The sequence below is a fragment of the Hypomesus transpacificus genome, chromosome 15 (genome assembly GCF_021917145.1).
Source record: "Hypomesus transpacificus isolate Combined female chromosome 15, fHypTra1, whole genome shotgun sequence".
NCBI classification, from domain to species: Eukaryota; Metazoa; Chordata; class Actinopteri; order Osmeriformes; family Osmeridae; genus Hypomesus; species Hypomesus transpacificus.
The window spans coordinates 1,927,462-1,942,510 of record NC_061074.1 but is presented as its reverse complement, the minus strand read 5'-3'; the positions used below and the strand labels follow the sequence as shown (position 1 = coordinate 1,942,510).

Here is a 15,049-nt window from a genome sequence, read left to right as displayed (position 1 = left end):
TGTAGGGGTCAAAGGTCAGCTGTGGTGTCCAGTGGGCTGTTTTTCTACGTATCCTCTGCCTTGCTTGCCTTGGACTATTTCTGTTCGGTGCAGGGTGATGTTGTAACATGGTTTACTAATATTGTGGTAGGTGATCAGGACAGGATCATTCAAATATATCAGATGTAATTATAGAAAGACAAGTGATAAAATACCTAAATATACACTCTGTACTGCCTTTTATCTCCCCTCATTGAAACTGTTCTACGACTATCGGTTGAAAACAAGTATTATTCATTTTTTCACTTTATATTGTATATATTAGTGTTGTTTGAATCATTGAAGACAACAGTGTTGAATTTAAACAAATCTGGGGTCTAGATTTTATTGGTCACAGTACACGTCGGTGGGTGTTGAATCAATGCACTGTGTTCATACATCTGAACACACTCAAAGAATACACGCACACAGTAGATTGGCACACTGAGTATAACATGTTGTGACAGGCTCCTGTCACTCTGCCACTTAGTCAAGCAACCCAGACCAGGTCTTGTTGACGTTATTCGCATCATCTTAATTTCCCATGGTACTCTAATCTATGGAGTTTGTACAAGAAGATCTGGTAAAAGGATGCTCTAGAATAGACGTTTCCTTGTCTTGCTTCAACACAGTAATAAAGCATGTATTCCCAGTACAGTGTCAATAGTTGGCCCCAGGGGGAATTTTAGCAACACGGCCATGGTATTGGTTTAAATTGACTATGAACTGTGAAATGAACTTTGTTCTGACTAGGTGGATCTGGTCATTACTTGTAAAAAACAAACAAACACTATATCAAATCTAAAAACAAGGTAAAATTGTAGCTAGTTAAAAACTAAAAACTCTTTAGCCGATTCACTGACACTTTTACAGCAGGCCTCAGCAGTTCCACCATTTGTTGGGGTGTTTTCAGGAACTACGCAAAAGCATAATAAAAATAATCATCACATACATGTAGGGCTTGGCAGAAATCAATAATTCTACAAAGGAAACAAATGGTTCATCTCTGCTCCAATCAGCAAGAAGAAAATTATCCAGGTATTTTCTACAGCTCATTGATGTCATCACCTGTGTAAATACAATTACAAACAACAACAACAGGGTTTTATCAACCACCATTTTCAATATGTGGTTGGTGTGACTGGCTACTGATACCCTTAAGGGGTGGTCACATTCAGGCCCCAAAAAATTGCACCTCATTCATTCCTTAATCCCTTGACCACACAAGATTCCATCTTGCCATGCTCCAAGTTATTATTTGGTTCCCTAATCACAGTGGTTTGGACCACAGACAGTGTCCTATGAGGAACTACTGGCAGCTATGGCTGGGGATGAAGTTAGTCGGTGATAGACAGACAGTTCCATCATCAAGAATTGTGAAGTGCATGCCCATTTACAAACAGTTTCGAAAGACGACTTCCCAGATGGTTATGTGTAACAAACCATCTGGTGAGTCAGATTATGAACCCCTATCCTATTGCCGAAATGTTCTGGTCCCTGCTTATTTCGCCACAGCACGCTAATACATTATTTACTGTGAATTTAGGTGTAACTGCCCCTTAACAGACAGTCAGTCAACCCTGGGTCCAATATGTTACATTACTGGAAAAATAGCTATTCAAATGTATATTTATGTGATTCAAAGCAGCATGTTGAATGAGCGATGTTAGGAACTTACCCTCAGCACACGGAGAGCTGTAGTCACTAACCGCCACGTCACCTGAGGAGACACTCAAATTTAAACTTCATTTATACACTCAAAACCATAGTAACAAAGCATGCCTAAAACCCTGTTGTGTTTCCATCTCTCCTATTCCTTTTCTAAATGTGTTCATACTTGTCTGGTAGTAGTCGTAGACCTTGACCACAGCAGGTTTGAGGTTCCTAACTGGAAAGTCCTCCTGGATGACCAGGATGTAAGACTGGGTTTCCTGCTGCTTGAGCTTGAAAACACGGTTAAACATTAGAGACTGTTGATTTAGTATTGGGTTGATTTGCAGTTATGGCAATAAACAAGACCTTTTTGACAATGACTGTTCTGAAATATTCTAAAACTTTAACAACCATGCATCGTCCAATTGAAGTGCTATGAAAAATTTGTGAAACTCTTGAAACCTACCCCGTCAACATATATGATAACATGTCCGTCCTCCTCATCGACACGCTTCACTGTGCTGGACTTTTGCAGCTGACAGAACAGAAGAGAACAAGTTAGTAAAAATATAGAAGAGGATTTAACAGAAGCAGTATTTCTGTATGCTCTTGGTATTTTTACATTTGAACTCACAGGTCTGAGGGAGCTCTTGTCTAGGATGAAGCCAGAGAGAAGCTTGACGTTGATAATGACCATGTTGGTCTCCTTCCGGCGACCGTTGTACCTAAAACACACAAACGTTTTAAACAAACTTTATCAACTTCTTTCTTCTTGGGGAGTTCTTCAAGTTTGTACAGCTTTATGGGCTGTGTTAGATGTAGTTGTCCATGGCTTGGGACCCAGTACCTGACATTCACAGTCACAATGAGAGAGGGTTTGGTGATGTTGCACAACCCAAACACCTCAGTCATCACGTTGAAGGCTGAGAAGTCCGGAGGAGGAGGGATGTTGTAACGCAGAGCCATCTGAAATAGGAACAGTGGATTACAATTCAGTCAGTTATGCTGTATGTTGACATCAAATATCAGCCCCACAGTATTTATAAAACTATCAATGTGATGCAGATAAGAGGCATCACACAAGGCATATGTCTCACCTGGAGGAAGACACAGCTCTTCCCTTCAGCCCTGATCTTGTAGTCCCCGGGCACCTCCCCTAGTGGAGACTCCTGGTACAGCAGGCGGTTGTGCTGGTCCACCTGGAACTCTTGCCTCGAGCCCCCAGTTGAGGTCACCACAACTGTACTGGTTCCCTCCGGACTGTAGGTGGCAGCACCGTACCTGGCCAGGGCCTGTAGCGCCACAACTGTATCCTGGTGAAAGGCAGACAGGTTGGTACTGATAACCGTTATACCCAGATAGGTTTAAAGTTTTGCATGAATGGAGTTACAGTCTACCTGTGTGGAAGAGAACCCTCCATAAGGGTTCTGTTGCTGGGCCAACCAGCGGACGATGCTGGATGAGTAGTCCAGGCCAAAGCCCTCCATGGGCGGTCCAGAGAGCAGCGCCAGCAGCACGTATGACGTCATCTCCACCTCAATGGAGTCCAGGCCCTTCCCAGAAGCCTCAGCTCTCTCCCAGTGGCGAGTGCGGTCTGTGAAGGGAACTAAGGTTCAAGGCTAAAAATGCACTACCCGCCCAACGATATGTATCAATGCTAACCAGCCAACTAGCTAGCATGCAAGGCAACAAGACAGCCATTAAACCAACCATCTCAAGAGCCAGACAGCCAGGTACCTGTGGTTTTGGCCTTCAGGTGCAGGTGCGTGATAAGTTTGCTGCGCGTGTCCTGGTCCCCGGCCAGTGAGAAGGTGTAGGAGAGCAGAGCTGTGGTGTACAGGTTCTCCAGTGGGGCAGCCACTGCCATCTTTAGGCAGGCCAGACAATGGTCCACCATGGGGTCCTGGTGACACAGCAGCACAGAAGCACTCAGCCCCACTCTGCCTGTCTAACACATATCTGTAAAGCACAGGACTGTGTTCTAGCACGCTATGCTAAATGAAACAATGTGCTGTATCTCTATGGTTAGCACAATGACCAGAGCTGCAAGGGTTTTGCATCATTATAAAGTTGTGGAGAGTGGTGATCTGTAGATGGGGGTTAACTGGGTTTACACTCACAGTGGTGTTGAGTCCCAGCTCCAGCAGAGCAGCAGTGATGTAGGCAGTCAGGGACACGTCATCACTCACACCTCCCTGAAAACAGAAACAACACAGTTAGCCACTCTCAGAAGAATAAGCAACACCATCAGCCAATCACAAGAGAACAGGGAACAGTCAGCCAATGACAGTCTCGTTCAAAGATTGAATTTGCCTGCTCCCTCGCCCTCCCCTTCACCTTCATGCCATTGTGGAAGAGTTTCCCAACAGAAGCAATGCAGCCATCAGGTTGCTGAAGACCGGCCAACCAGGACTTTGCCTTGGCAATGTGGGCAGGGTCAACAAAGATGAAGGGCCGTGCTCCTCCGAAAGACTTCATCACAAAGGAGGTCAGCCTGAGGTCACACAGAAAACACCTGAACTTGAACTGTGCACTTCAATAACTTTGTCTGGGATGTAGTCACCATTGACTCGTACAATCCAATCTACAAACGACTCCAGTATCCAAACATTTGTTGTGTGTTGTGTGTGAGAGGGAGTTCAGACTCACCAGGTGTTGCCAGACTCATCACTCTTGCCGAAAGCGCTGTATGAGCCATCATCATGCTTGTAGTTGAGCTCCCTTTGGTAGCCTGCAAGAACATGGTGGTTTTCTTCAGTTTGCAAGCCATCCATCTATACAACCATCCTTCCAGCTCCATCCATCCATCCTCTTGGCCCTTCAATCCATCTATTTCTCCACCAAACAACCCAAACTTCTCCCAGTGTGACTCACCACTCTCCAGGAAGTGTGTGGCCTTGTCTTGGACCTCAGGGGTCAGTTGCCTGGTGCTCTGCAGGTACGTCAGGATGTAGATGTTTGGTGCAAATAGAACCATGTTCTGCTCGCCACATCCATAGGGCATGGCCAGAAGACTGTCCAGGTTCTTCATGGCTCGACCCATCAGGTCACCTGGGAGGGGAGGACCGGTCAGAAACCGGACAGTGAGTAACGTTGTAGAGAGGAATCAACTGACAGGAATATGTAAAACACCAGATGGTTCATAAGGGTTAGAGTTTCAGTACAGGACAAGAACATTATGTTTTACCTAGGACAGAGATGGAGGCCTTGGGTGATCCTTCCACAAACACTTCTGGCAGCTTCAGAGAGATGTCCCTCTCTACTGGACCCTCTGGAAACAGCAGACACACACATCAACAACAACCTTTTTAAAGCAACACTCCTAGCCGATATCTGCAAACCGTCAGATGCTGCAATAACACCACCAGGTTCAGAACACCTACCTGCAGGGCAGAGCAGAGCGTTGTGGCTCAATGTCTGCTGGGTTCCCTCTGCCTGGAAACAATGAAGGATGAGAAAAGGACTAAAGATACAGTAAACTAACTCAGTGACATTAATATAAGACTGAGAAAGTAAAGGACAAAACAAACTTGAACGCACTACCTTGAGTTTGTAGTACTCACCTCCACCAACAGGGGTCGGATCACCGTGTCAATGCGGCCCTTCTCAGGCAGCGTGGCAACCTCATTGCCACAAAGATCCTCCGTCTTCAAAGCCTCTGCACTCACCTTCACACTCACCTCCCCTACACACACACACACACACATTAACATGCATGTCTAGTTACGGAGACACCAAATCTCTTGGTACACAGGAAGAGACATCAGTATGCAGGTTGAGCCTAAAGTACCTCACCTTCACAGGGGGTGTCACTCTTCTCATGTACTATGGATTGACAGAATCTCTCTTACCTCCATCTGCCTACTCTCCCCGACCCCTTCCTACTATGACAGTTGTACACCACTCCTATCCTGGGTGTTAAGCAGGTGCCTGGAAGCTGCTAGTGACTCACCGAGGACAGTGGGGGTGATGATCCAACGGAATGTTCTGCTCTCGTCAGCACACAGACACACCTGGTACTGGCAGCCATCACAGGTCTTGGCGCCAAACTGGTCGGATTCCGGCAGAGTCACTTTCACCTGGGAAGGGGTCAGATCACAATAAGGACAAATACACGGCATTATCAATGGAGGAAAAGTAAATTGCTCAGGCACACAGACATGGGACCTTTGGCTACCAATGCATTGTGGTGGATGGCGAAATTAGCTCAATGTTTGTTTTGTGATTTATAGATACATAGTTTTAAGGGATTTCTGGACAACCAAACCCTCGCAACAGCCTCAGAAAGCTGGTTTTGTGTCGAATAACCCCATGTCAGGTGTCATACTGTACCATGATGCACTTGGAGAGGTAGTTGAAGACGGTGGCCCGGAGGATGAACACCTCGCCACGGATGACGGAGTAGGGCAGGGTGAGGCTGAGGAAGAAAGGCTGGAAGGCAGTGAGGGCAGTGTCAGGGGCCAGACCCAGACCCACAGAGGACGTACAGAAGGCCCCAGCAGCCCACTTAGTGATGGTGTCAGGAACCGTCTTCTCTAGCGTCACAGAGCCAGAGTCTCTGCAGCACAGACAGAACCAGCCAGGTTAGTCTATGAGCTGGTCTCTAGGGTTACTAGAGGATAGTGGCTTGAACATGCTGAATCATGTGTGCTTTGTGTACGTGATTCTTCTTTTGAGAGTTTTAAAGTCATTCTGATGACAAGTTACATTAAACTTAATACATTCTTCTTTCATCAACACCAGTAATGGGAAGTAATCTGAGTGAGCCTACCCAACAGGCACCAGATCCCAGATCCAGGTCTCAGGGAAGTAGGTTCTCACGGTCTCCTGCGATTCTTCTGCTCTTCCTCTACCACCTTTTGGAACCATTTTGGCCATTGGCATATGATCTGCATCGTCTAACATTTTAATCATGTTCTAAATTCAAATGATCTGCCTATAGGTTCTCCACAATTTATTTTTACATCATTTCAATAGATTATTTTCACACAAAACATGGCATTCGTTGAGAACAGAGGAAGGAACTGCCCAACCAGAGTGAAGTTTGTTAGTAGTGCATAGATAACTTACCACCATCGGCCTCGCTATTATATGACATCTGAACTGCATAACCAATACAGTCATAAGGTCTTTTCACCTCGGAGTTAGTGATTATCTTAATTCCCACATCCTGGAAGAAAGAAAACAGAGGAGCTACATCAGGAACGTCTATCTGGTGACAGAGTTGGTTAACTTTCATGAGAGAAACCCAGTGCAACAACGTCATTCTACACACAATGGGCTCCATCATGTAATGAACTGCAGAAATTCTCAAGAGACAAATCCTTCTCATAGGCATAGAAGGTCAACACTCATTTTAAAATATGCCCTCTCACTTTAAAGATGCTGTAGACATCGTTCATGTCTTGAGCAGGTTCATAGAAGGAACGTTTCTTGCGGCTGGATAGGTCTTCAGCTGGTATGATAGTAGGCTCTACTTCTGGTTCTGGTTCTGGCATGAAAGGCAATTGTGGCATTGGCAGGCAGGGGTATGGTTCATGGTCGTCTATGGAGTAATGGTAACCAGTCAGCTTATCGACTGGTAACAGCTTGTACACCTGCACAGATAGAATGATTCATAGGAAACATGTTATTTTGTGGTCAGTGTGTTAGGTCAGTGTGTGAGGTCAGAACAGTTGTCAGTATGTGGTCAGCGTGTGGTCTCGCTGTGTGGTTAGACTGTGCAGTTAGAACATACCGATTTAACACTGAGCTCCTTTTCAGGCTCCACCAGCAGGACAGACTGGTCGATGGCCCTGATGGAGCAGAGAGAGCCAGGCGCAGCCTGCAGGCTCAGGGACGTCTTCTCCCCAGGGAGCTCCTGAGGCAACGAGAAGCTCAGAGAAACCTGCACACAAACACACATCATTATGTACAGTATGCACCTGCACACAGTGGATGTGGAGAAGATGACTTACTGTATGGAATGACTATTACTGTAACCCGGAGCCTACCTTGTTCTTCAGGCAGAGCCGTATGGGGAAGTCCTGGCTGTCTGCCACAGCCTCTCCGCTGGGCATGACTGTGTACACAACCACCTGGGCAAAGGGTGCAAGGTCTACCATCTTCTGAAGGGGAACACTCAACTCCCCTCTATTGACTGGAGACAGAGGAACACACAAGAAGCAAATGGAAATTACTTCTCGCTCCCAGTCTCCCAGTACAACGTCAGACTGTCTGGTAATTTAGTGACAGATATTAACTGTACCTGTCTGCTCCGTCACAGTCACAGGTATGCGTCCATAATGCACCACGCTGCCTCTTGACATCACCTGCAACCACAACACAACTGACTGTAGTACCACAACAGATTGAAATTCCCCCCCCCCCCATTTTGGTTATGTCCGTTATTCATTCAAAACTTTTTGATGGGCCTCCCCCCTATTGGGACCCTGGATATTCAGTCCCACACACAAACACACACTTTGATGCCCATGTCTGTACTATCTCACCATGTAGAAGAAGTCCAGAGTCTTCTGGCCCTCCTTAAGCTCCTCCCCACTGATGATGTAGGTGGCGCCCACTGTGGCGTCTGTCTCACAGGACAAGGTCTGGCTGGCCTGCTGGATCCTCACAAAGCTCTTGCTCTTGGAGTAGAAGGCTGTGAGACTGTGGTGGGCTGAGCCGTACTCTGGAAGGCGTTGGTCTCTAACATACGGATGCCTGTCCTCTTTAAACCTGGTGCGAGCCTATAAGGAGAGAAACGTGGAGGAGAGACAGCCGGGTTGAAGGGACTTTGAACTCCAGGATGGAAATACAGAAAAAGAGAAGAAGAAAGTTAGTGGGTTAAAAAAAGAAAGAGAAATAAAGTAAAAAAGAGAAACAGTGGGGAGAGAGAGAGCAGACCTGTAGGGATACATGTTCACTCCATAGCGAGGTGTCCAGAGAGAAGGGGACCATGCCCTTGCTGTCTGTGGTCAGGGTCCAGTTATTCACAGGGGCACCAGTCTGCAGGAACAGGTAGACCAGCTCGTTGGCTGCAGGGGAGGAGTCTGGGCCCACCACCTTGATCTGGAAACCCACAGGACATACTGGGATGACTGGACTACAGATGAACACCAGGGCAAGTGGGATCAGTGACCTCTGGATCCATACAAGCTCAAGATGTCTGCCATCATTCATGCAGCTCCCAGAGTACACATTGAAAAAAGGACAGCATCCTAACCCTAACCCAAAAACAGATGTAATCAGCATCGGCACTGATAATAATAAAAGTTGATGATGTGGTCAATAAGATCTCTATAAGATAAGTTTTTGCTTCTCATTGGTCACCTTGCCCTGGTAGGGGATGCCTGGCTTGTAGGCCGAAGGGGCGTCCTCAAATGTGACCTTTCTGATCGCGCTGGAGAATGTTGTGCTGCCGCTGCCCTTCAGGACTACCCCTATAGGAAGAACATGGAATGGGGGGTCAAGGGTCACAGGGAAAACATGATGTTATGCTGCTCCTCTTTCTGATCCCTCCTTCCCCTCCTCTACTGCTCCTTCTCTCTCCACCTCCTCCTTCACACCTTCCCCTCTCGTACCTGTCCAACCACCTCCCTCCCTCCCCCATGGTTTCAATAGCTCTCTTAGCTCGTACTTGTCCAGTAAACTTCCATCTACTCCTCCTCTACTGCTCCTTTGCCTCCTCTCTTTCTAACTTACCTGTCCCATACTCCTCCATCTCTGCCTGCACCTGGAAGCTGTCCTGGAAGCCGGACATGTTCAGGTTGAACTGCGTCACATCCACCACTTGTGTTGAACAGCCGCTTTTGTCCGTCTTCACAATCAACCAAACAAAAGAGGAACAGTGTGCTAATATTACAAGAGATACCATCATTTCATGAATACTATGAATTCCTCATGAGGTAATTAGATCAAATGAAGATGCAATGCAGTTCTACAGAGAGACCCAGGCAGGGAACAGTTCCTCACAGACCCCACAGGGTGGCCCAGGGCTGCGGTCAGGTCTAACTTACTCACAGTCATCTCATACTTTATGCATATGTCAGAGGTGATTTCCCTGTCCAATAGCCAGTAGTATCTGTATCCCTTCTTCCTGCAGACCTCGGCCTTCACAGAGCCCAGGACAGGCTTTCCATACGTGTACCTGAATAGAAGCAACACACCTGTCAAACTGCCTGGCTTGATGGCCATTGACTGCGTCCTGGTTGACTCGTGATGGCATCACCATCTCCATGAGAACTTACTTTCCACAAACCCTGAGAGTGGCCTCTGTGTCCAGGATGGTGATGACGCTGGGTAGCTGGACCTTCACCTCGTACTTAGGAAGGACTGAGAGGAGGGCAGGGAATGAGCACAGAACCATATCCAGACACATACACTGTTACAGACTCTGATAGACAGTGATAGAGAGTGATACAGGCAATAAAACAGACACAAACAGGGATATAACATTAAAACCCCATCACAGACACAGGCATAGCTAGATGGCTGACCATATTCCTTGATGTCGAAGAAATGTTTAATCTGTTTGCCCTTCTCAGTCCAGGCGGTGATGGTGTAGGCACCCTGGGTGGCCTCTGGTGTTGTGGGGTGGGACAAGTCCAGGATGCCGCTCACTGTTGATTGGTTTAGCCACTGAGCAATGCGGTTGGAGTTGGGGTCCTTTACACCAATCATAAATGTTGAAAGTCCGTTTGGTGTCAAGAGAGAGAACGTGTAAACCTCAACTGCACACTGAAGGTGAATCTAAACCTCTTGGATGGGGGCTAAAATGTGAATTTACAATTCGTATTTCATTCTCAAATTAAAATGTACATCATTGGTAATGTTTGATTCTGTTTGAAAGAAAGAATTAGGAAGTTTGTGAAAATGGTCAATAAAAGTAGTTAACTAAATCTCTGACAAAAAGTATGGTTTTTCATACTACATGTTATTACTGGAACCATGGGTAAATATGTCAAACAAGTTTTCTAATGGTGAGTACTTATTATTTGGACTTCCATACGAGAAACATCTGCATAAGAAACTGTACAGCCTACGTGCCCCTCACAATATAACCAATGCATTTTCTAAGGGAAACAGAACAAGCTTTCTGCACATATACAATGTGTCTATATCACTGTTGTTTTTCCACATTGTTGGGTCATAGGATGGGTATAGCTCAGTGGTTATTGCATTTGACTGCGTAGGTTGTAAGTTCAATACCCCCCTGTACTGACATTTTGGCTGAAAGCGACTGCTAAATGAATACATACATTTGTCACAAGGTGTTCTTTTTTCAAATGTAATGTGAGGTGTCCACCTTCCAAGAGGTTAGAGGAAGTCTATTCTTCTAAAGGTAAATCTATTCTTAGAAAGGTGATTAGATCGCTTTATAGACTATCTATGGATGCATCTCATTGTTTGGGCTTGTACTTCAAAATGAACTGGTCTTACCTGAAGCTCCACAGTTTGAAACTGTAAATGAGAGAGAAGCAGTGTTATACATTGTCAGATTATACTGTATGTGTGGTCGAGCCAGAGACTCTGCCTTCACCTACGCTCTGTTCGAGTTCTGTCAGACTAAATCAACAGAACTTCAGGTCACTGCACCCCCCTTAACCCCAGCACACCTCTACCACACAGTGAACATCTGAACTTTGATCCATAACTGTGATCCCAAATCTGGACCTTCCTAGATAACAACACTGCTCCTGCTGCAAGAACTGTCATCCTGTCAGCCTTCTTCCACTAACTCCAGAGGTCATAAGGATATTAAACAAATCACAGACTTGTCAACCCAGAAACACCATACACAAGAAGCAGCTCACCATCTGATTGTACGGCACAAAACTGGAATCCAGCGAGACGATTCGAAACTGAACTGAAAGGGTCAGAAAACAGATGCTCAAAAAACAGGAACTACTGATTCCACTATGTATCGTCCTACATTGAATATTGAAGGTTACACCAGTTGATAGTCACCTACCCTTCTGGCCAGGTTTGTAGATGGGCTTGTCTGTCTGGACGAGGGTGATGAAGGTGGAGGGTCTGATGAGGATCTTGGCCTTCTTGCTCATGGAGTCCTTCTCTCCAGTCACTGAGACATGGAGGGTGGCCACAGTCTCACGGACCACAGGGGGGACCTGCAAGACACGCATGAACACTTCAGATGTAGACCTCTGTGGTTGTGACACTTATGGTACCAGTACAACAGAGACATGGTAGATTAGTGAGTTAGTAAGATGAAGGACAATAAAGCTGGAGAACAAAAGACTTGCTACATCTCCTCAACACAAAGCTGTCTAAAGTAAACATGATTTCAGGGTCTTTCTCAAGATCTACAGCTCTTACAAATCTTGAACTGATCAAACTGTGCATTCCAATGGTTGGTGAAACAACACAGATATATTTGTCGGTCGGAATAAATCAATGAGTTCCCTATCAGAATGCTCTGGTGTCAACCTTCCTGCATGCCTTTATGATCTTAGGCAGTGAAAAGTACTCCGCAGCAGTTGCCTCCAAACCAAAAGAATACCTGTGGTGGATTCTGGATTCTCAGTAGCTCCTGCTGCTCCCTTACATAAGAGTCACAGTAACAGAGAACCCAAGGGTGGGGGTTGGGACTGGAAACTGGGCAGAGAGGGGTGGGGGTGGAAATATAAAAGGGTTGGAAAAGAGGGTGGTGAGGAAAGAAGATGAGTGGGTTGTGAGGAAGGGTATAGGAGTGGAGATAAGGAGATAAGGAGGTTGGGAGGAGGGCGATAGGAGTGGAGATAAGGAGGTTGGGAGGAGGGGTGGAGGTTAACATTTTCAGTGGAATGCAGGGTCTGCTCCAGTCAAAAGAGATCTTTGTTTAGACCGAGTATCACAATCAATCAGATCCCAGCACCAATGCTGATGCTCTGATACAACCGTAGAACCTCTCTGTGACCTGAAAACAATGGCTGAAGGACGATCAATCTGTGGCTGGTTATATAACTCAGACAGAGGAGGGGGAGAGGCAGGGGAGAGAGAGAGGCAGGGGAGAGAGAGATAGGCCGGAGAGAGAGAGACTCAACGGCTGCAGCTGCTGGGTCGGGTCCTGTTGTTGGGCCTTTTGGGTAAATTATCATACGTCATACTTTACAAAAACAAAATGGTCAAAACTTTGCTCTGTCTTCCAGGTCCGATCATGGGTAGATTAAGGTATACCTGATCTCAGGTCAGATCATGGGAAGTGGCAGGTATAACTGATCGCAGCTCAGATCATGAGAAGAGGCAGGTCTAACTGATCTCAGCTCAGATCATTGGTAGATGAAGGTATACCTGGAAGGACAGGCAGCGGTAGAAGTCCTGGGAGACCCCAGTCTCCTCCAGCAGGGTGGCGTTGGCCTGCTCCAGCTGCAGGATCACCCTGAGGGAGAGGGGCTCTGTGGGGCCATGAACCTGGGCACACACAGTCTCCATCCTGCCTCCCACCACCTGGGAGCTCATGGTCACCATGTAGATACTGCAGAGGAGAGGGGAGGAGAGACAGAAATAATTATATGTCATGATGTTGTCATGTACCACGGTCAGAAGGACCATGTATAAACATTAATTGAAGTTATATTTCAGCTTAGTCAGTGTTGTTGACGTCAGACAGGCTGGTGTGTTGGGAACAATGATGAGCTAGCATTTTGGACATCTGTATATTTAGACATTTCCTCATTCCACCAATTAGTATAATCTGTACAGAACTTAGGCAGGGAGGTAAGACGTTGATTAGTCGTGGGGTCGTGGGAAGGGTGCACTGTTGAATAATAGTATTGTGTCTTAAGGCCATTCTTCATCATTGTCAGTTAATCCAATGACGATAAGAACTACACGCAGTGACAACAAGTTGGTGTCGTTGCTCTAAAAAGGCCAGAACAAAAATTCCCCGTTACATTTTCTTCAAAACACCTGTGACACCGCACGTATGGTACACTAAGATGATTTCGTCAGCAAAAGAAAATATTTACAAATTATAAGCAATAAAAAAGTCGTATTTTTTAAGTAGTCTACTTTCATGACTGTTTTTCATACTTACGACTCACTGAAGTTGCGCGATGTCGCAGTTTGTATCACCGTAGATGCGATCAAAAGAAGGACGCAGATCATTTTGGCTGCAGGACACATCGCTAAGGTTACTGTGCTTTTCTGTCCGCTGCAGAGAAGCTCTTCCTGCGCACTTTAAATAATGTGTTGACCACCCTGCGGTTACTCACGAGGGTCAGAAAACTTTCGGAAACAGTGATGTTTATACCTCGCGAGTCACTCCCCCCTGTCACTCCCTTCTAAAACGGTTGGTTCTCAGCAGTCTCCTCCCTCTTCTCTGCTCTCTCCTGCTGTCTCCTGCTCTCTCCTGCTCTTTCTCTGTAAAAAAAAAAAAAGCTCCAGCCCTACGAATAGTTAGGCACACAAAGAATGAGCATGCATTCTTTGTAGTCAATGTAGGCTACCAGTAATGTTCCAGCGGATATCAAAACCTCAGATGGACATGCTATCTCACTATGTGATCAATGGGATCAAAGGCAGGTTTTTAATAAAAACAAAATGCCTCAAGACACAGTAATGTGTTCCAAATATTGTTATGTTATGCATTTTTTCATTTTTGACTTGTTTCCATTATATCTTCCTACCCCAGCTATGTTTTCAATAGCTCTCAGCTACTGGAAACATGATGCTGTTTGTCAGAAAGGAAGACAGTACATTCTTTGAATCATTGGTTGGCTACAACATTGTTGTAGCCATTGTAGCCATTGTTGCTCCACTCAAACCAAGGAAAAGAATAGACAAGAAACTGGCTCCATGGTATTCAGAGGAAACCCGCACTCTCAAGAGGTCCACTAGAAAATTAGAGCGTAAGTGGCGTACCACTAAATTGGAGGTTTTCCGCCTGGCCTGGAAGGACAGCCAAATAGAGTACAAGCAAGTCCTCATCAGGTCCAGATCAGAATATTTCTCTAAGTTGATTAGTAAGAACAAACACAACACTAAGTTCCTATTTGATACTGTTGCAAAACTCACTAAGAAAAGTACACTCTGTGTTAGTTCAGATCTCTCTCCCAATGATTTCTTAGATTTCTTTGACCAAAAAATCTATGCAATAAGGGACAAACTACAGACTAGTCCTGGAGGAGTGGCCATCAACACTGATTTTCCCTCTGTACCCAGCATTCTGCATGTTGAGACTCTCACTCACTTTAACCCTATTTCTATGGAAGCATTCATCAAGCTGATAGATTCCTCGAAACCCACTAGCTGCCTTCTCGATCCCCTCCCTGCCAAACTTTGTAGGGAACTTCTCCATATTATTGGACCGCCCATGCTTAGTATTATTAATGAATCTCTTGTAACTGAAGTCCCTGACGATTTCAAACAAGCTATTATCAAGCCCCTTCTTAAAAAA

At 45.7% G+C, this 15,049-nt stretch overlaps 1 protein-coding gene across 2 annotated transcripts; it reads right to left on the bottom strand.

Moving 5' to 3' along the window:
• Positions 1 to 333: 333 nt before the first annotated feature.
• Positions 334 to 14,331, bottom strand: LOC124477510 (alpha-2-macroglobulin-like). Of its 2 annotated transcripts, none has more exons than XM_047035342.1 (36): positions 13,688 to 14,331; positions 12,943 to 13,126; positions 11,624 to 11,780; positions 11,466 to 11,518; positions 11,092 to 11,112; positions 10,149 to 10,317; positions 9,900 to 9,984; positions 9,673 to 9,799; positions 9,355 to 9,469; positions 8,983 to 9,092; positions 8,557 to 8,721; positions 8,163 to 8,399; positions 7,919 to 7,982; positions 7,665 to 7,810; positions 7,409 to 7,558; positions 7,047 to 7,268; positions 6,742 to 6,841; positions 6,443 to 6,569; positions 6,004 to 6,229; positions 5,624 to 5,750; positions 5,235 to 5,356; positions 5,055 to 5,106; positions 4,859 to 4,942; positions 4,546 to 4,722; positions 4,321 to 4,402; positions 4,009 to 4,165; positions 3,792 to 3,866; positions 3,409 to 3,574; positions 3,069 to 3,265; positions 2,769 to 2,984; positions 2,519 to 2,637; positions 2,306 to 2,396; positions 2,138 to 2,206; positions 1,856 to 1,961; positions 1,697 to 1,738; positions 334 to 1,086 (listed from the first exon to the last, which is right to left on the bottom strand). In XM_047035342.1, exons 1-36 carry the CDS (start codon positions 13,774 to 13,776, stop codon positions 1,064 to 1,066), a joined length of 4,452 nt encoding a protein of 1,483 aa, XP_046891298.1. In that variant the 5' UTR covers positions 13,777 to 14,331; the 3' UTR covers positions 334 to 1,063. The 2 variants fall into 2 exon arrangements, with proteins under 2 accessions (XP_046891298.1, XP_046891299.1); XM_047035343.1 differs by having other exon boundaries at positions 6,443 to 6,527; positions 13,688 to 14,330.
• Between the last annotated feature and the right edge of the window lie 718 nt (positions 14,332 to 15,049).

Bases quoted from the DNA above. Each gene is read 5' to 3' on its own strand.
- LOC124477510 (XM_047035342.1), bottom strand. From the start codon at position 13,776: ATGTGTCCTGCAGCCAAAATGATCTGCGTCCTTCTTTTGATCGCATCT. The intron at 5,357-5,623 runs GTGAGTCACTAG...GTGTGTGTGTAG, and splicing joins CATCACCCCCACTGTCCTCG to GGGAGGTGAGTGTGAAGGTG. The intron at 4,166-4,320 runs GTGAGTCTGAAC...GTGTGACCTCAG, and splicing joins GATGAGTCTGGCAACACCTG to GCTGACCTCCTTTGTGATGA.